Source organism: Ailuropoda melanoleuca, chromosome 12, assembly GCF_002007445.2.
Source record: "Ailuropoda melanoleuca isolate Jingjing chromosome 12, ASM200744v2, whole genome shotgun sequence".
NCBI lineage: Eukaryota > Metazoa > Chordata > Mammalia > Carnivora > Ursidae > Ailuropoda > Ailuropoda melanoleuca.
The window spans coordinates 51,789,115-51,809,006 of NC_048229.1; the positions used below are offsets into that span (position 1 = coordinate 51,789,115).

Below are 19,892 nucleotides of genomic sequence, written 5' to 3' on the forward strand. Positions count from 1 at the left end.
GGTAACATGTCTTATTGATTTCACTCCTTAGACCTAAACTTAAACTCAGTGAAAATCTGAAACACATTCATCTGCAGAAAGAATTGATACAGCATACATTATTTGTTATGAATTTAATGAAGATTTGCAGTTCCATTTTTAAGGAGTATACCTTTACATAAAATGTTTTAGTAAGGTCTGTCAGTGGCAAACAATGTGTTGTATGTATTTCATTGAATCTAAGATGTCATTGATTATAAGGCACACCATTATTTTATGTGTTAGTAAGAAAGGAAAAAAATATTGCCAGTTAAAACTATGGCATGTGTTTGATTATTAAATGAATCTCGATTTCATAGATGTTAATATATAGGGAAAATATCTTAGAACCACTGAAGTGAAGTTTTTGATTTAATGCTCCTACTCTGTCAATATTTTCCAACATAAGCACCCTTTTCTTTTAAAAAAAAATATTTTTTAAGAATAAGAAACTGCTGGTAAATGTATTGACTATGATTATTAATACTTAGCTAATACTTGCATCCTTAGTAACTGTATGAAACAACTCAGTGAATTCAACTTTTTTAAAAAATCCTATCCTTAAACAGGAAGTAATTTATAGTCCAAGTTAGCAAGAACATACAAGACAATGTTACTTTCACAAACTGAGATTAACTAAAATAAAGAACCCTTTTAAAACTTGCTTTTCCCAGAGGAGTTTAAGCTGGAGTCTTGAGTTGACCCTTAAAATGGAGAAATTTCACCAGATTAAAAGTGTTTTCTTAAAAAAAAAAAAAAAAGTTTATGTTTTATGATTTTAAAAATAGCCACAGTGTCTTTCACTTGGCTTGCAAAGAAAAACATTATAATGTGAAATCGTATTTTTGCTTGTTTCCTTCACTTATGATGAATTGGATGCATTAATTACAACAAATGGACTAATTGGGGAAGATTCATTGTTTGTCCAATTATTGCAATGAGAGAATCAACAGGGGGCAATTACAGATTGACACTGTGTAGAATGCAGCTTGTTACCCAGCCTCTGCTAATAAACATGTGGGCAGGATTCAGATGAGTGCATAAATTACATCTGAAAATCAAATATAGATGTCAAGTATAAACACTGAGGTTTTCTAGTGCAAATGAATTAACATTTCAAATTTATACTTAGTTTGAAATTGCCCTTTGCTGTCTGAAACAAGCTATGTTTTGATATTTAATTCTTTTACTTGCCTATCTGTTGCCGCAGTTTGCTAACATTGATAACAGATCCCTTTAATGTTTAAAAAAACAAAACTTGCAAGAAGCCTTTATTATTCATATATTCTGTATCTGGCACTTTACTTTGGTGATATTTCTGAGAATAGCAAACTGTCAGTTTATTTGAAGAATGTATCTATAATGAACTTTTAGTTTCATTTATAATGATATTTTATTTTAGAATTCATATAGTAGACTTTGTGATCTGTGATGGAAGAATGGAACACTTTTTGGTAATTGGGTATTTTACTTAACTGATTTCATTTTATTTTTTCTACTTTTGGATCATCCGATTTCTCTCACATAATATTTATGGCAAACATTTGTCATTATACAGGCAGTAGAGATTTCTGGTTGTTTGAAAATCAGATAAACTTTAACCTTAATAATTTAAAAGATAATAATAGTTTCGTATTTCTCTGTATCCATTAAGCTATGTATATTTATTGACATTAAGTATCTATTGACTGGTTGAAATATAGTGTCGTTATATTTTAAAGTCAGTAAGATGTTGGAAACAGTAGACTAGGAATAAAGAGACCTTTATTGTCTTTTACTAAACTGTGACTCAGACATTTTACTTCACCTTTTGGAGCTAAAGCTTCCCTATTAGTATATTGGGACTAGCACCTTACCTGTCTCAAAGCTTTTCTCTGAATCAACTGAGATATTGTAGGCAAAAGCACTTTGGTGTGTTTTAAGTTGTCTATAAATATAAAATCATTTTATTATCCTGAATATTTGTTTTTAGAGTTTTCCAGGAGAAGTCTGAACCAGTGGTTCCCAAACCTGGTGGAACATCGGAATTTTTAAGGGAATTTTTTAGAAGTCTGATTGGAGTCCCACTTAACTAAATCAGAGGCCTGGGGTTGGGACCTACAGATCTGTTTTTGTTTTTGTTTTTTTGACTTTTTACTTTGAACTAATCTCAGACTTGCAAAAATAGGTCAGAGTTCCTTTAGGCTTTTACCCAGCTTCTTCAAATGTTAACGTCTTATATAACCAAAGCACGATTATCAAACACAGAAAAAAACACTTGTACAATTCTGTTAACTTAGAAACCTCATGCAGATTTTGTTAGTTGTTCCATTTTTTTTGGCCAAGATTCTACATTTCATTGTATTGTCATCTCTCCTTACACTCCTTCAATTTGGGATAATTCCTCAGTCTCTGTCTTTTGTAATGTTTTTAGTTTTGAAGCATACTGACCAGTGATTTTGTAGAATGTCTCTCAGTTTGGATTTGTCTGATATTTTCTGATTAGGAATCCTTATTTTTAACAGACAGCCTTCTAATGAAGCCTGCCTCTCATACATTTAGGAATTACTCATCAATACCAACCTAATCTTTGTTCCCCTTTGTAGTATCACCTGTGTGCCATTTTAGAACTTTACAATAAACTAGTATGACTTCATTGTTTCCAAGAATCAGTGTTCTGTGTAAGTAACCCTAGTTTTTAAATCTTAAAATATGTCTTTATTTTACTCAGAAATATGTCAGTCGAGCATGACTTAATGTTTTAGAATCACCTTTTCCTACCACGGAAATGTACTGTTTTTTAACAGAAAGGGCATGTGTAAATATTTTGAAATTTGTAAGATTTAGTAGGAAACTACTGTTTCTGAAATATCTCTACAAACTTAAGATTTTAAAAAGATTTTTGCACGGAGTAAGAATGGTTAATGTGTTTGTGAGATAAGATGCTCTTCCAGGCTCGTAGAACAACCTTGGAAGAAAATACAGAATATATGGAAAACACAATTTTAAAGGTCCTTTTTTGTTTTGAAGAACATTTGCAAATAATTAATATAATGAAGACTTATCCTAAGGTATTACGGGCAATGTTTTTGCTAGGACTTACCCTCCTCCACTAAAAAGGGCAGGTATCTAAGATTGATAGGGCAGCACTTACTAGTATTTCTTTTCTAGAGATTTAGGTAGTATTTATCTATAAATATGTTTGAGAAAATGGCGGAGTGCATCAAATATATATTTCTACTACCTGATTTTACTTAGAGTTATCCCTGATCTTGCCACTGAAGACCAGCTGGCCAAGTGCCTTAGGCCATATTATATAATCACAAGGAGCATCATGCTTACCCTTAGGAGGAGGTTTTTACTGGAAGAGGAGACTTCTGGGAAACTAATAATGTCTTGTTTCTTGATCTAGAAGCTGGTTACACATTTATGTTTATTTGAGAAAATTCACGAAGCTATTCTCTTTTGATGTGTACACTTTTCTGAACTTACATAATACTTTAATATTAGAAGACTGTTAGATTTAGGGAAAGTGAGGGGTTACATTTGGGAACCTTTTGAACGCTTTAGTTCAAGCTCTGGAGTGAGGCATACTTAATTTCTATCTCTAGTCCTGCTATCTGTGACTTTGACCAAGGCATTTAACTTCCCTAAGCCTCCCTTTCCTCTTATAAAATGCTAGTATTCGCTTCTCGGAATTGTATGAACATCGAATGAGAGAATGCGTGTTAAAGTCAGGAGACACTGCCTCCATAAACACTAGGTAAATGGAAGCTTTGAAAATGTAAAGGAGTTCCAAGAGTTCAGATGAGAGTGGGTTGAGATCTGAAAATGAAACAGTCCATATAGACGACTTTTTTAGGAACTGCAGATGGGGAGGAGGAAGAACACGATCCTGTGGTATCTAATAGTAGATATGACCTCAAGGGAGAGTTTTATTTAGCAGGGAAACCAGAGTAAGGAAAAGGGACCAGAAGAGGGAAGAAATGACCAGTGAAAGTGGTGAGAGGGAATGAAGTATAAATGTGGTTGGTTCCTTAATGTTGTTTCAGAATATCTTTTTGTACTTTCTGATTTCCTGGTTCCAACTTAAGCTATGTTTGTACTCTTAATTGCTTTCTTCACATAGTCCTAAGTCTGCAGGTGAGATACTGGTAAAAATTCTCCTTTTGTTGAAGGTGGTAATCATGCCATACAAGAATAATCTGGGAGTCACTCTTTCTAGAAGTTTCTTGCCTCACATCTAATCATCCAGTCAGTGACGATGTCTATTGATTCTGCCTCCATCATAAAGTTGTGCTTTTCTTTACCTCTTCATCCACACAGCCATGGCCCTGTGTTGCACTCTTCATGTCTCACTTGAATTGTCATTTGCCTGACTGCTGGTTTCCCTGCCTTGCATTCCTCTTCTTCTAGTTGGACTGCTCTCTTGTTTGAAATTCTTCCCCCACCAATTTTATTGAGATATAGTTGATGTTTAACATTGTATTCACTTAAGGTGTACAACATAATAATTTGACATGTACTATTGGAAAACTGTGGCCATAAAAGTGTAGTTAATATCCACCACCTCACTGGTTACAAATGTTTTTTCTCATGATGAGAATTTTGAAGATTCACTCTCTTAGCAACTTTCAAATACAGAATGTAGTATTGTTAACTATAATCACCATGCTGTATATTAACTCTATAGAACTTAATTTGTGTAAAATTCTCATATCTATCAAACGCTTTATTAATTGTTGTCACGTGTTCAGAGTATCTCCCAGCCATTTGTTGTCAGTGGTGAACAAGACAGATTCTGTTTCAATTCCTGCCCTGTGGAGCTTAAAAGCGGGCCTTAAGCCAAAATGTTAACTCCTTACATGTCATACAGGATCTTCTGTGATCTTCACCCTATCTCCATGACCGTCTCTCTGCTTCCTCCTCCTGCAGTGCTTTGTGGATCTCTGACATGCTCTAGTCACTGCACATTTCTCTCATTCTTCTCTAATATCCCCCCTAGCTGGAATGCATCCTCTGTCTTCTTTCACTACTAGTTGAACTCCCTTTTATCATTCATTTCCTATCTCAAACTTTACCTTTTCTGTAAAGGTACTCTGTTACAGTAGACAGAAGCACTTCAGTACTCTAAAGTAGACAGAAGCACTTCTTTTGTGTTCACATTACATTCGGTACTAACTTCCACTTCTGTGTTTGAACCACGTTCATATTTTAACAATGATACTGTAACGTTAGGGACTGTGTCCACTTTATCTTCAAATCCTAGAACCGAGGAGTTTCTGACATATAATAATTAGAGGTTGGTTCTGAAATTACTGTGTCGGGACTTAACTCATTTGCATTATCCCATTTAATTCTCAACAACAGTACAGGTAGCTATTATAGGATCCCTATTTTCCCCGCAGGGAAACTAAGGCTAAAAGAGATCAAATAATTTGCCAGGTGTCTTACAGATAATAAATGGTAGAATCAGGTTTGAAATCTTTGATGCTATGATTTCAAAGTGTGTGCTCTTAACCTCCGGGTTCTCCCACATTAGTAAATAATTGTTGAAGAAAATTCTTCTGTCTTTCTGATACATCATACTTGAAAATATTTTGGGAAATTTTCTCTGTTTGGAATATAGATATCTAAAATAGAATTTCCCTGATTAGCAATTAGCATGGTTTGTGATTAGTGTGGTGCTTCAAAATCATGCTCTCTCATCTGTTGAGCCAGAATAAGGAAATGTGGGAGCTCTGTACTTTCTACCTCTGATCAGAAAAAAAAAACGGAAAACACATTTTCATTTTAAACGTTTGTATTTGATGCACGTGTGTATAAATATTAATGTGCATATATACATACATATATACATGAGAGAGACAAGCAAACTGGAAATATAAAAAAAAAGTTTTTAACTCTTTAGGAACATATAGTACAGTTAAGATAAGCCTTAGCATAGATGAAATAATTAAAGAACAATTCATTGTTAAAGTGTTTTAAGCAAGGGAGAAATTAGGATAAAAAGTAGTAGAGGCTTCTAGGGAATAGGTGGGATATAAGGACATTAAGTGCAATTTGAATTTAGCAAGAGGTAGAAGGGAAAAAAACCCTCATTCCAGATCTACAAGATAATAAATGAATTATCTTAATTACTAAATGCAATTATATCACCTGATATTTTTTTCCCGTGAAAAATAATTTTGAGCCCAAGAAGCAAATGGTAGAACCTGACTGCCTTTCTGTGCTTAAAAGCATGTTAACAGTAATAATGGTTTGTGTTTGTTCCACTAGAATGCGTTTCTTGTCTTGAAAATGTCATTATGGATTTCGTGATAATTATCCTCTTTGGTTGAACATTCATGTGATATGAAATGGAGAAAAGTTTATCATGGCACTCTTAATATGACCACAAATGGAAAAAGGCAGAGAGTTCATACTGTTTACTCTTTTCTTCTTGAAACAGCAAACTCATTATTACATTGGGTAAGAAACAAAAAAGAAAGAATGAGTCTTCAGATGAGATATCTGATACAGAACAGATGCCACAGCACACTTGCAAAGAGGAGGACTCTCAAGTGAGTATTACATTTTTTTGTGAGAAATGAAGCACTGATAGAATTATTTAGATAGCCTAAAACTGCTTTAGGGTTATTTATACTGTAGTTTAGTAGTAAAACTACATTTTATTATGTGGTAGAACTGGAAGACAGCGTTATGACAATATGCTCCTAGTAGTATTACTGTAGAATGTTGGATCTGGGAGGAAACTTACTTATCCTCTCTAAACCCCTCGTTTTTCAGAGAGTGAAACCAAATCCCATAGAGGTTAAGTAACAGTCCCAAGTCCCTGATGGCTTTTAGCATGGAGAAATATCTAGTGATACTATCCTGTACTTATAGAGTGCTTTTGAATGAACTTAATGATGGAGATCCTAAGTTTTAGAATCACATACAGTGATAGAGCAAATGGATTGAATCATTCCTAGAGATAATTCCTTTGGTCTGCTTCTGTCAAAGAAAAAATAAGCGGTTATATTAAAAATCCCCTAATGTAGACAAGCATACTGTGCATTTTGCCTTTTTTTTTTTAATAGGTGGATATTCAAAATAACCTTGTGAAGTTAAAAAAAAAAAAAATATATATATATATATACAGGGAAGGTCATAATAATTCAGGCCACCCTCTGCTCTCTAATAATTAAAGTACAACTCTAGGCCGTATGGGTGGTGGCAGTTGTTGAATTATGGGGCCAGAAAGCCCCTGAATGGCCTTTCTTCTTCCTTATGCAGCTTCTTATCCAATGGGAGAGTAGTGGCTCAAGGCTCCTGGGCTGCTGCAAGAGTTGAGGTAAGGGCAGTGACCGAGCTCCTAATATTACATGGCCTGGCTTTTTCTTCACATGTTATCCTTCACTCAGGCGGACTTACAGTTACTTTATTCACCGTGAGAAAATTCAGTTTAATTTTTACTAGCATAAGGCTGGCCATTTTTTCCATTATGTAATTACCAAACAATGAAATGGTAGACTAGGTTAACATGCACATTTCTTCCATACCTTTCATTGTAGTATCAGGTTGCTTCGATAGGCATGTTGCTTTAACACAAAAATATAAGTGGAGAAGAAAAGAAATATTTTCTAATAAATGATTATAAATCTATATTATTGATGTATTTAAATGTATCATATGAATGATGGAGAGGTAGCTTTCAACCACAAGGGACTGTCAAAATTTGAAGGCTGAAAAAGTAATTTAAGTTTCAGGCTTGGAGTCAGGTGGAAATCTAAAAATCTGAATGTGATACTTAATTTTTTACCTTTAATCTTAATACACAGTACTTCAGTAGTCTGTATTTGCAGACTTAATTAAAAAAAAAACATTACATTAGGATTATTATAGGAAACAGGTAACATGTTATCATAATAAAATATTAGTCATTTAAGAGTGTATTTCTGACCGATTAAAGTGTTGTGGACTGGTCCATTGAAGCCTCTAAGAAGAAAAAAAGCTGGAAAAAAGAAATCTGAAGAAAGAAATGGTCACTATTTTAAATTGTGCTTTGAAAACATTAAGAGAAAGAAAGCCAGAAAAAAGCACATTAGCCAAAAATGTGTACACTAAATTAGTTTTTATGTTTTTGAAGTACTAGTGATATTACGTGACAGAGAAAGATAATTTGATGAGAGTGGCACCTCATTTAGCTCTGCCTAGTGTGTAACTGGGTACTCTCGTAGAATATAATTTATTCCACTGTAATGATTCTAGCTATAATCTTATAACAATTTTATAGTATTCCAGCTATAATCATATAACTCAGACTTTTTAATTAATCTTTTGGACTGATAAAGTCTTCATGAGGGTGCAGTTTACAAATTTATTGCTCTCATTTTATCTTATGAAGAATCAACTAAATTTGCACTTTTGAGAGTTCAAAGGATTCTTTCAGGCCACTCATTTACATTTTACTAAAGACCTAAGTGAGGCATTTCAAAGAACTAATAGATGCTAAGAGACCAGAAAGGAAACTTAAATGCTGAAAACATCAAACCGAATCTTCTAAAAGTATACTGAATTATTCTTAAACTTCATTATTTAGAAGATTTGTGCCCAGTGAGACATAACATTGGTAATACATGTTAATGTTAGAATAATAAATGTCACTGTTGGTTTATTTAAACTATTCTTAAATATGCAGGGCCATGTGATGCCTGTTTTAGAACTCTATTCTTTTAGCCTTGTATTAGACTAGAGATCCATAGAATTTTTCCCTCAAGTACTAATAAATATTACATTTTTTTCAAAATAGGACGTGGCAAAATTTGGGTTTTTACAAGTCCTTTTATTATAACTTTTATGCGCCACCTTCCCTGTCTCCCATATTAACAAAAAGTGTTACTACTTTGAGTTTTGAAAATGTAAATGTCTTCATGGCCAAAAGATGGTGAGACCCATCCTAAATGAGCCATGAAGTTATCTACTGTATTTGGCTGAGCTGAAAGTGCCTTTCTTTCTCTCAATATTCTACAACTCAAGAGAAAGAGACAAAGGCCACTGCAACTTTTCCGACGCAGATGACAGTTTCTCCCCAGCCTACTGCACTCATTGAGTCATCTCTGTCATGCCTGTGGAAATAGGAAAGGCCTACCAAATTGAGGATATTGGCAGAAACCAAAAGGAGAATACATGGATTATTTTGCAAGTTACATTATGAGGGAATGTCATGGGAGTTACTAAATATATAAAAGAAAATGGCTAGAAAAGGGAAGAAGGGGTAGATTTACCAAATATTGAGCAATAGAAAAGTTGGCTGAGACACCTCCACCCGTGAGATTTTAGGGAGGTGGAAAAAAGCAAACCTAAGTCCTTTGAAGTTGTCAGGCCAACAACATGAGATTTTGATTTTATAGTGGGGAACATCAAATATTAGATCTTTAGGGAGGTAAGTAAAGCCATGTGTATTTGATACCTGATTTAAAATCACTTAGATTATTTTAAAATTATGGTACTACATGAAATACTTTTCAGAAGGCTTACTTCTGGTTTTGATAGTGATGTTCTTTATTTTTAAGGGAAGCTAGTAAAGTTAGTTAAACACTGGTTCCTCTTTCATACATATTAAATTATTTGGTAGATTTACTTGATTGTTTTGTGTATCTCTTTTAAAACACTTTATATTCTTTCATTTTATTCTGTTTTAAACATAAGTTCATGGATTTTTATGGTAAATATTGTTTAATTTATTCTTTTAATTTTATGGCCCCGATTAATTATTTAACCAATATTCATCTGATACACTTTTTAGGTTTGGGGCAGAAACTGTGAAAGTATTAACAGTTTAAAATATGTGTTGCCCAAAGTGTGAAATAGCTGAATAAAACTTGTTTTTATTCTTCTTAACGATAGTTTCTAAAGACAAGTAATAAAGCAGTAAACGTATTACTAATAAAATAGGTTTTGCCCAAGGTGTGAAATAGTTAAATAAAATAAATCTTTTTATTCCTAACAATTTCTAAAGAAAATTAATAAAGGTATTACTAATCGTTGTTATTTGAGACTTTAGGAAGTAAAACGATTCTAAGCCTGTGGCAAAGGGCAAGATATAATCTTCCTTTAATTTAAAGGAAAAATAAGAAAAGATGAATGTTGAGTAAAATTTCAGAAATTTAATGTACAAAATTCCCACACTGAAAGCAATTATTTTAAAAGTCTTTCCTTTAAAATCTGTCATATAAGTATGATCCTTATGGTTCATTGCAGAAAAGAAGATCAAATCGTCAAATTAAAAGAAAAAAATATGCAGAAGATGCAGAAGGGAAACAATCGGAAGAAGAGGTTAAAGGTTCTATGAAAATAAAAAAGAATTCAGCTCCTTTACCTGGTGAACAGCCTTTACAATTATTTGTGGTAAGACAGATTTGGAATTATGACTACAAATCATTTGAAACCAACATATGTTCTTTAAAATACTTTCATTATCTTTTCTCCTAAAACCTACTCCAACTTTTCCTCCTGGATTCCCTATTGTAGTTAATAGAACCATTAATTATTCAGGTCAGAAACCTAGAAATTCATCCTTTTTTCTTCCTTTGCTTCTTTATCCAATTTATCACCACGTTTTTACCCCCTAATTGTGTATTTCTGAAACTCCACCAAATTCTATCCTTTCTGCAGAATATTCCTAAATTATAGGCCTGATCATAGTACTTTCTACTGAAAGCTCCTCTATTAGCTTCCCAAGTCTTACAAAAAATAATGATGCCTTCTTAGCACATCATATTAAGCCCTTTGTATGGATTTTTTTGGCTTTATCTCTGGCCACTTCTTTATAAGCACTGAATCTTCCTGACCCTATGAGCATAGGTGCACTCTCTGTCTTTGCATATGCATTCCCCTCTTTTAATCTTCCTTATCTGAATTGTGAACCAACCAGTCATCTGCCAACTGAATGATCTGACACCTTGGGCAAGAAGTTCTCTGTGCTGAGTTTCCTAATCTGTACAGTGGACAATGACTTACTGTAGTTGCAAGGATTAAATTAGTTAATGTATGTAACGTGCTGATAATAATGCTGAGCCCTTTAAGAAGCACAGCATGTTTACCATGATGACGATGATGCGGATGGTGATGAGGCAATAACAGCAATGATTTCTTTTTCCATTTTTGTATTCCTAACATTTAACACAGTGCCTGACACATGTGCTAAATAAACTGAATTTTAGTGTGTTCATAAACATACAAAGGGGCAACTAAAGGAATTTTTAGAATGTGACATTTTATCTTCTTTGCTCCCTCCCCTAGGAGAATCCAAGTGAAGAAGATGCTGCAATTGTAGACAAAATACTATCTTCCAGAATTGTGAAAAAGGAAGTAAGTAATTGCATAGATTACATTTTACCCTTTCTATTCCATGGCCTGATTATTGAAGTCATAAGTACTGATTTTATTTTCTTAGGTATCACCTGGAGTGATGATTGATACAGAAGAATTTTTTGTAAAATACAAGAATTAGTAAGTATCTGAGTCAGAAAGATAATAGAAAATGCCAATTTATATATAAATTAATATATTTAAACATTAAGTTAAATTATTTTTTTTATTTTACCATAATTTTAAAATGTTTTGTAAGTTCAAAACCTTTTGTGGCAAAATTTAAGTGATTTTCTTTTTCAGGAAATGTTAATTATTAACATCAAAATGCAGGAATCTTTATAAAATGTTCTTTTACAAATTATAGACATTACTTGTTATATTTATATTGTTGAACTTTTCAGATTTTATTCAAGTTTTTCCCTATACTTAGGTGAAAAAAAGTGCTTTAAATAAAATTACATTGGTTTCGAAACAAGTTAGCTTTCTGATCATGACAAAACTGTTACAATGAGGAAATAAATGATAAATCATATCTTGTTACCTTTATGACTTGGTTTATCATTCTGTTTCTATGTGGCAAATTGCACATCTTTATGCTACAGTCTTCTTAGGATATAGTGATCACAGTGGCTTTAGAAATTGTATGGAGTCTGTTGGCATTAAATGAAATGATGAGCTACCTATTCGTAAAGTTGAATATTTTACATCGGATGCTGTAATTAAAAATAAATCTTAAAAAACCAAAACATGTTTTCCTATGTCATTCTAATATATTGCTTTTATAAAAATTTTAGCTCCTATCTTCACTGTGAGTGGGCCACAGAGCAGCAGCTTTTGAAAGATAAAAGGATCCAGCAGAAAATCAAACGATTCAAATTGAGACAAGCACAAAGAGCACATTTTTTTGCAGATGTAAGAAAAAATAAATAAATGAAACTATTATATGTTGAACTGTGAACACATGCTGTATTTATCAAAAATTTATTATTCATTTTAATTCTTTTTTTTTTTTTTTAAGATTTTATTTATTTATTCAACAGAGAGAGAGACAGCCAGCGAGAGAGGGAACACAGGCAGGGGGAGTGGGAGAGGAAGAAGCAGGCTCATAGCGGAAGAGCCTGATGTGGGGCTCGATCCCAGATCGCTGGGATCACGCCCTGAGCTGAAGGCAGACGCTTAACCGCTGTGCCACCCAGGCGCCCCTATTCATTTTAATTCTTAGGCTTCCAAGTTTGATATTAGAATACAAATGCCATTCTACATATAGTAATTTTCTCTCCCCAAATTTAGCTTGGAAGCTAGCTGAAACAGGAGCACTGATAATTCTAAGTGGTAGATAACTCTCGTATTTTTTTTTTTAAGATTTTATTTATTTATTTGACAGAGATAGAGACAGCCAGCGAGAGAGGGAACACAAGCAGGGGGAGTGGGAGAGGAAGAAGCAGTCTCCTAGCAGAGGAGCCTGATGTGGGGCTTGATCCCATAACACCGGGATCACGCCCTGAGCTGAAGGCAGACGCTTAACCACTGTGCCTACTCTCGTATTTTTAAATTAGCATGTGTTTCAATACTTAGAGTTGAATATGAGTGGGTTAATATCTCAGAGAATTGTATCAGTGAAGTTATTCAGGTAATGGAAATGGTAATGTAGCAAATAAATGGAAACTTAAGATTTTTCAGTATATGAAATACATTGCATATTTTCTATGCCAGGTTTGTGTATGTACGAACAAACCATCATAGGCATAATTCATTTTAAAGGTCTCACCAATTAGTTGATATCCTTTTCTGCTCTAAATTTTTTTCTTTTTTCTTTTAATAGGCTTGTTTTAGAGCAGTTTTAGATTCATCTGAATTTTTTTAACTTTTTAATTTGAAGATTTTTTTTAGAGTTTTTATTTTGGAAAAATCTAAGTTGTAAAAATAGTACAATGAATTCCCATATATTATTGAAGTATAGTTGACACACAGTGTTACATTAGTTTCAGGTGTATAATGTAGTGATTCCACTAGCCTGTATGTTATACTGTGCTCACCACAAGTGTAACTCCCATCTGTCACCATACAGCACTACTAACAATACCACTGACTATATCCCCTATGCTGTATGTTTTATTTTCCTACATATATTTTAATAAGATTCCCTAAATATTAATATTTTACCATGTTGGCTTTGTCACTTATGTTCATTCTCCCTCTGCCTCTATCCTCCTCTCTCACTATCTGCCTCTCCCATGCACATACATTTCTTTTCTAAACCATTTGAATGTAAATTGCAAATACTTTAGTATTTAATTTTTTTAAAATTCTGTTACGTAATAATAGTATAATTAACGTTGATGTAATATTAGCTCATCTACAGACCGACCTTACTCATATTTCACTAATTGTTCCACTATTTTTATAGCAAAAAAGGTGTTTATGTGTTTATTGTGGTCCAGAATCCAGTCCAGCGTCATATGTTGAATTTAGTTGTCATGTGTCTGTTAATCAGTCTTTCTTTGTTTTTCATTACTTGAACATTTTTTAAAGAGTATATAGATGGTTTATTTTGTAGAATGTCCCTAAATTTGGGGTTGTCTCATGTTGCCTCAGGATTCAAGTCATGCATTTTTTTTTAAGTCATGCATTTTTTAAAAGAACATCACTGTATTGTACATCCAAAATTAATATAACACTGAATGTTAACTACACTGGAATTAAAATTTAAAAATTTAAAAATAAAAGACCACCAGAGAAATAATGCCGTATCCTTCTCACTAAAGGAGGAGGAGCATGATACCTATTTGCCCCATTACTGTCAGTATTAACTTTAATCACTAAATTATGGTGGTATCTGGCAGATTTTTTCACCATGAAGTTACTGTTACTTCCTTTGTAATTATAAAATCTCCTTAAAAAAATATGATGATTCTGATGACCTACTCAGTTTATGGATGCTGGGAGGTCAAAAATTTTTCACATCCTCACTCTAGACTATTTTTTTTTTTAAAGATTTTATTTATTTATTCGACAGAGATAGAGACAGCCAGTGAGAGAGGGAACACAAGCAGGGGGAGTACGAGAGGAAGAAGCAGGCTTCCAGCAGAGGAGCCTGACGTGGGGCTCGATCCCATAACGCTGGGATCACGCCCTGAGCCGAAGGCAGACGCTTAACCGCTGTGCCACCCAGGCGCCCCCACATCCTCACTCTAATACAGAAGTTTCTAATGAGCTGAAGATTTTAGAAGTACTTAATTAATAATCTTAATTTTTCATAAAGACTAATTTTTCTCACTCGACTCAGGTACAACATAAATTGGAGCTCTGCAGATTGTCTTAAAGTACCTCATTACCACTCTGATGTTGGGCAGTGCTCTTTGTTATCAGGAGATCCTGAGATGATACTCTCGTTCAGGAAGGATTTGAGACAGTGAAGAGAACTAAAGACAGAACCATGAAGCACTACAGTATTTAGAAGTTAAGCAGAGGAGGAGAGGCAGCAGAGATAGCCGAGAAGGGCTATTGAAAGTGAGGCGTTCAGGAATGAATAGGAAGCAGCCAGACAGACGAGAAGGAACAGCAGTCTATTCAAAAGAGAAAAGAAGGAGTATTAAAAACATGGAGGTGTGCCATAACATGGAGTTTGAAAAGCCTGTGTTTTTGTACTTTGGAAGCGTGAAATCTGGGGTACAGCTGTGCCAAGCAATAGGAGATGAGACTGGAGGACAAGGTAGGATCCTGTTTATTCCACAAAAACCAATGTGGGCCTGATCCCCAAACAACGGAGGGTCAGTGAAGGATTTGAAGCAAGGGAGTAATAGGTAAGATTTATAATTGAGAAACAACACTCTGGGGTCAATGTGAAAATGGACTAAAGAGAGGCAAGAAGGTAGTTGAGGACTAGTTAGGAGGCTGTCAAGGTCCAAGTAAGAAGTGATGAAGCAGTGAGGAGGAAGGAGGAACCAATTTGAGTTGTAGCTGAAGGCAGAATCTGGAAGAATTAATGACTTACTAGATGTAGAAGATAAAGAAAAAAGAGAAGGAACCTGAGCCGACCTCTCCATTTCTGGCTTGTGTAACTGGGAGTAAAGTGTGGAAGGGGTGCTACGTTACCATTAACCCTGTAGGAAACTGTAGCGAAGGTTGAAGAGTAAGGGAGTGTGAGTTTGAGGTAGCTCAGATAGAGTTTACAGCCGTTGAAGTAACTGGGTTCAGAGCACAGGAATCACCAGTAGATAAAGAATGTTTGATGCAACTGAGAGAGGAGCCTGCAGGTGCGGTGATTGGTCTTGAACAGGTAGACCTGAGGAAAGTAGCACAAGAAAGGTACAGAGGATCTTCTAGGAAAATTCTAAAGAATGTATCTTCTAGAGCAAGTCACTTGCCTTAGTTTCTTATTTCTTAGTGCTACTCGGTTGGTTTTATTACACATAACGTGGTGATTCATAATATAGATAAGTATCTTAGATATCATTTGGAAATTAAAAGGGAAGTGTCCCATTTTTTAAAAATTTAATTGAAATCAAGCTTCTGTTTGTTCTAGAATATAGCTAGTAAATTTGCGTTTATTTCACTTTTTTCCTTCTACTTCTTTGTCAATTATCAATTAAGTTACTTTTTAATTTTAGATGGAAGAGGAACCATTTAACCCAGACTACGTTGAAGTAGACAGAGTGTTAGAAGTCTCTTTTTGTGAAGATAAAGATACTGGTGAGGTAAATATTTAGGAAAAAAAATTTTTTTAATTAGGAAAAACCTAAAACTTTCCAAATATTAAAACTTATTCCTTTTTAAAAATTAATGACCTAAAAACACTAAAAAATGTTTCGTTCATTTTTATTGATGTAGGTTAAGCATATTTAAACTATTTCTAACTACCTTTTTCAAAATGGTAAAATGAAAAAAAAATTTTTTTTCAGCCTGTTATTTACTACTTAGTAAAGTGGTGCTCATTACCATATGAAGATAGTACGTGGGAACTAAAAGAAGACGTAGATCTTGCAAAAATAGAAGAGTTTGAACAGTTACAAGCTTCAAGGCCTGACACAAGACATTTGGTAAGAACCGTATCTTAGACAACTTCATAAACTTTTAGCACTTCTTTTATTCAACAGGTTTAATGTAATCTTTGCATTTTTAATCTTGCTTTTGGTGTACAATGAATACTATATTTTAAAAATTGCTACGTAGTATCTTATGTATGTTAATTTAACTATTCCTCCATTAGTGGGTATTCCAGTTTTTTGCTGTCATAAACAATGCTACATTGAACGCTGAGCCCATGTTCAAGTCTCTGTAAAATCAGAAGTGTGATCACTTGGTCAGAGCATATGTGCATTTATAATTTTGATTAGTATTTCCTTCAGATTTCCCTCCAGACAAGTTGCAAATACTTCTGCCTCATCTCTGAGTTTCCTACTACTGTTTCTCTCAGGTCATTTATAAAAATATCAAGAATACCAGTTTCATCTCAAGGTGGAGTTATTAATTCTCTATCTCTGTAATAAGAAAAAATCCTTATTAAACCCACCTTTTTCTTCTTTTCTATAAACCAGTGAATTCTCTATAACTAAATAGTTCATCTTCTTCCATAGTAGCTTTATTTTAAAAGAACTTTTTATATGGAATATTTTTCAGTATGTTGATTTTTTTTTATGACTACATGCATATCTCTTCCCTGGTCAAAAAATTAAAAACTTGAGTAGGTTATTGACTTTTCTAGTACAGAAACTATAGAATTCTAGAAGGCTATGGCAAGTTGTGATATTGCTGATAATTATATAATTTTTACTTTCAAATTCCTAAAATTGTTTACTTTTAGTCCTAAAATGTAGGATTATTGTCATGTGAATCCAGTTTTGGGGAGCCAAGGAAAAGAAATTCACCATGAGGAGACCTATTATGATTTTATTAAATATTTTGTCCTCTCCTCTTTCAAATTTAATTTGGTCGCGGAACTTTCTTACTTCACTAAAGAGGGAATTTATACATGAAAGGCGAGCAGACCACTTTTCCATTAGCATCAGACTGAAGAAGGGCTGCCATGAAAAAAAGTGGAGATGCAACAGAAGAGAAGGAATGAATTAAAATTGTTCATGGAATAGATCTTATTTTGTTTTGGGTTTTTTTTTTTTTAAGATTTTATTTATTTGAGAGAGAGAGAGCACACGAGCATGGGGTGGGTAGAGGGAGAGGGACAAGCAGATTCCCCACTGAGCAGGGAGCCTGATGCTGGGCTCAATCCCAGGACCCTGGGATCATGACCTAAGGCAAAGGCAGACACTTAACCAACTGAGCCACACAGGCGCCCCATAACTTTATTTCTAATAGCCAATATAAGTATTCATCAATAGGTAAATAGATCAACAAATTGTAGGGTATCTCCCTCTGTGTGTTCTTTCTCTCTCTCAAATAAATAAATCTTTAAAAAAAAAAGTTATTGTGAACATTAGTAAATAAGACTTTGTCTAGACATGTGCTTTCATTCTTTTCAGTAAATACCTGTGAGTAAAATGGCTGGGCCATATGTTAGGTTTATCTTTAATTTTTTAAGAAACTGCCAAATTTTTTCCTATTGGTCATACCAAATTACATTCCCAACAGCATTGTATAAGAGTTATAGTTGCTTCATATCCTTTCCAACACTTGGAACAGTGTTTTTACTCTTAATGATTTAATATGTATATAATGGTATGACATTGTGGTTTTCATTTACGTTTCCTACTGATTAATGATGTTGGGAATCTTTTCATGTTCTTATTTGACATTAGTGTATCTTCTTTAATAAAGTGCCTGTTCATATATTTTACCTATTTTTTATTGGCTTGTTTCCTTTCTTATTATTGAGCTCTAAGAATTATTTATGTGTTCCAAATGTAAGTCCTTAATCAGATATATGATTTGCAGATGTTTTCTCCAAGTCTGCAGCTTGTCTTCTCACTATCTTAACAGTGTAAAAGAACAAAAGTTCCTAATTTTGATGAAGTCCAGTTTATCTGTCTTTTACATATCAATCATACTTTTGGTGCTATAGCTAAGAAATCTTTGCCAGAAGTTTTTTAGTTTTAGGTAACATTTAGGTCTACGATGAATTTTGAGTTAATTTTTATGTATAGTACATGTATGAATCAAAGTTCATTTTTTGCTTATGGGTATCCAGTTGTTCTAGCACCATTTTTTGAATAAAAAGAAAAAACTGTCTTTACTGCACTGAATTGCCTTTCCTACTTTGTCAAAAATCAATTGAGTTAATGCATGTGGGTGTATTTTCGAACCCTCTGTTCTGTTCCGCTGATCTATTTGTTATCTTTAAACCAATTCCACCCAGTCTTGATTCTGTAACTTGTATAAGTCTTGAAATTAGTATAAATCCTCCAACTTTATTCTTTTTCAAGTTGTTTTGGATATTTCTGGTTTATTGCATTTTCATATGGTTTTAGAAACAGTGTGTCAATTTCTGCAAAAACATTGCTGGGATTTTGGTTGAGTTACGTTGTATCTGTTGTTCAGTTGGAAAGAATTAATAACAATGTTGAGTCTTTGAGTCCACGAAAGTCCATTTGTTTAGGTGTTCTTTAATTTCTCTCAGCAGTGCTGTGTAGTTTTAAATATACCAGTCTTTTTTTGTTTTGTTTTGTTTTTTGGGTTTTTTTTTTTTTAAGATTTTATTTATTTATTTGACGGAGAGAGAGACAGCCAGCGAGAGAGGGAACACAGGCAGGGGGAGTGGGAGAGGAAAAAGCAGGCTCCCAGCAGAGGAGCCCTGTGGGGCTCGATCCCAGGACCCTGGGATCACGCCCTGAGCCGAAGGCAGACGCTTAACGACTGAGCCACCCAGGCACCCCTAAATATACCAGTCTTGCACAACTTTTGTGAGATATATTCCTAAATAGTTCCTATTTTGGATGTTATCTTTTTAAATTTGTATATAATTTTTCTACAATATAGAATTTTCTATATATTGATCTTGTATCATGCAATTTTGTTAAAATCACCTCTTTATCTTTGTTGTAGATTCCACAGGATTTTCTATATACACAAATAATGTCTTCTATGAGTTAAAAGTTTTACTTTTTCCTTTCCAATCTTTTTTTTTTTAAAAGATTTTATTTATTTATTCGACAGAGAGATAGAGACAGCCAGCGAGAGAGAGAACACAAGCAGGGGGAGTGGGAGAGGAAGAAGCAGGCTCATAGCAGAAGAGCCTGATGTGGGGCTCGATCCCAGAACGCTGGGATCACGCCCTGAGCCGAAGGCAGATGCTCAACCGCTGTGCCACCCAGGCGCCTCTTTTCCTTTCCAATCTTAATGCCTTTTATTTCTTTTTCTTTATTGCGCTTCTTAGAATCTGCAGTACAGTAACTTTGAATAGAAGCAGTGACAATGGACATGCTTGCCTTTTTCCCAATTTGAAGGAGAAAGCTTTCAGTCTTTAACCATTAAGTATGATGTTAGCTTTGGCTCTTTTCATGGATGTACCTTCTCAGGTTGAGGAGATTCCCTTCTATTCAAAATTTAATGAGAATTTTTATTAGGAATAGGTGTTGGAGTTTTTA

General features: G+C 34.0%; 1 protein-coding gene across 16 annotated transcripts in view; it reads left to right on the forward strand.

Moving 5' to 3' along the window:
• The window catches only part of CHD9 (chromodomain helicase DNA binding protein 9), a 218,217-nt gene that overhangs the window by 122,410 nt on the left and 75,915 nt on the right, over positions 1-19,892 (forward strand). For 15 of the 16 annotated variants that reach the window (XM_011220466.3, XM_034638811.1, XM_034638810.1 and 12 more), the window contains 7 exons: positions 6,449-6,560; positions 10,243-10,389; positions 11,284-11,352; positions 11,438-11,493; positions 12,150-12,267; positions 15,966-16,052; positions 16,257-16,394. In XM_011220466.3, the coding sequence (XP_011218768.1) occupies positions 6,449-6,560; positions 10,243-10,389; positions 11,284-11,352; positions 11,438-11,493; positions 12,150-12,267; positions 15,966-16,052; positions 16,257-16,394 (727 nt within the window). Of the gene's footprint in view, positions 1-6,448; positions 6,561-7,275; positions 7,334-10,242; positions 10,390-11,283; positions 11,353-11,437; positions 11,494-12,149; positions 12,268-15,965; positions 16,053-16,256; positions 16,395-19,892 lie in introns of all 16 variants that reach the window. The other variant, XM_034638814.1, reaches the window with a different exon arrangement.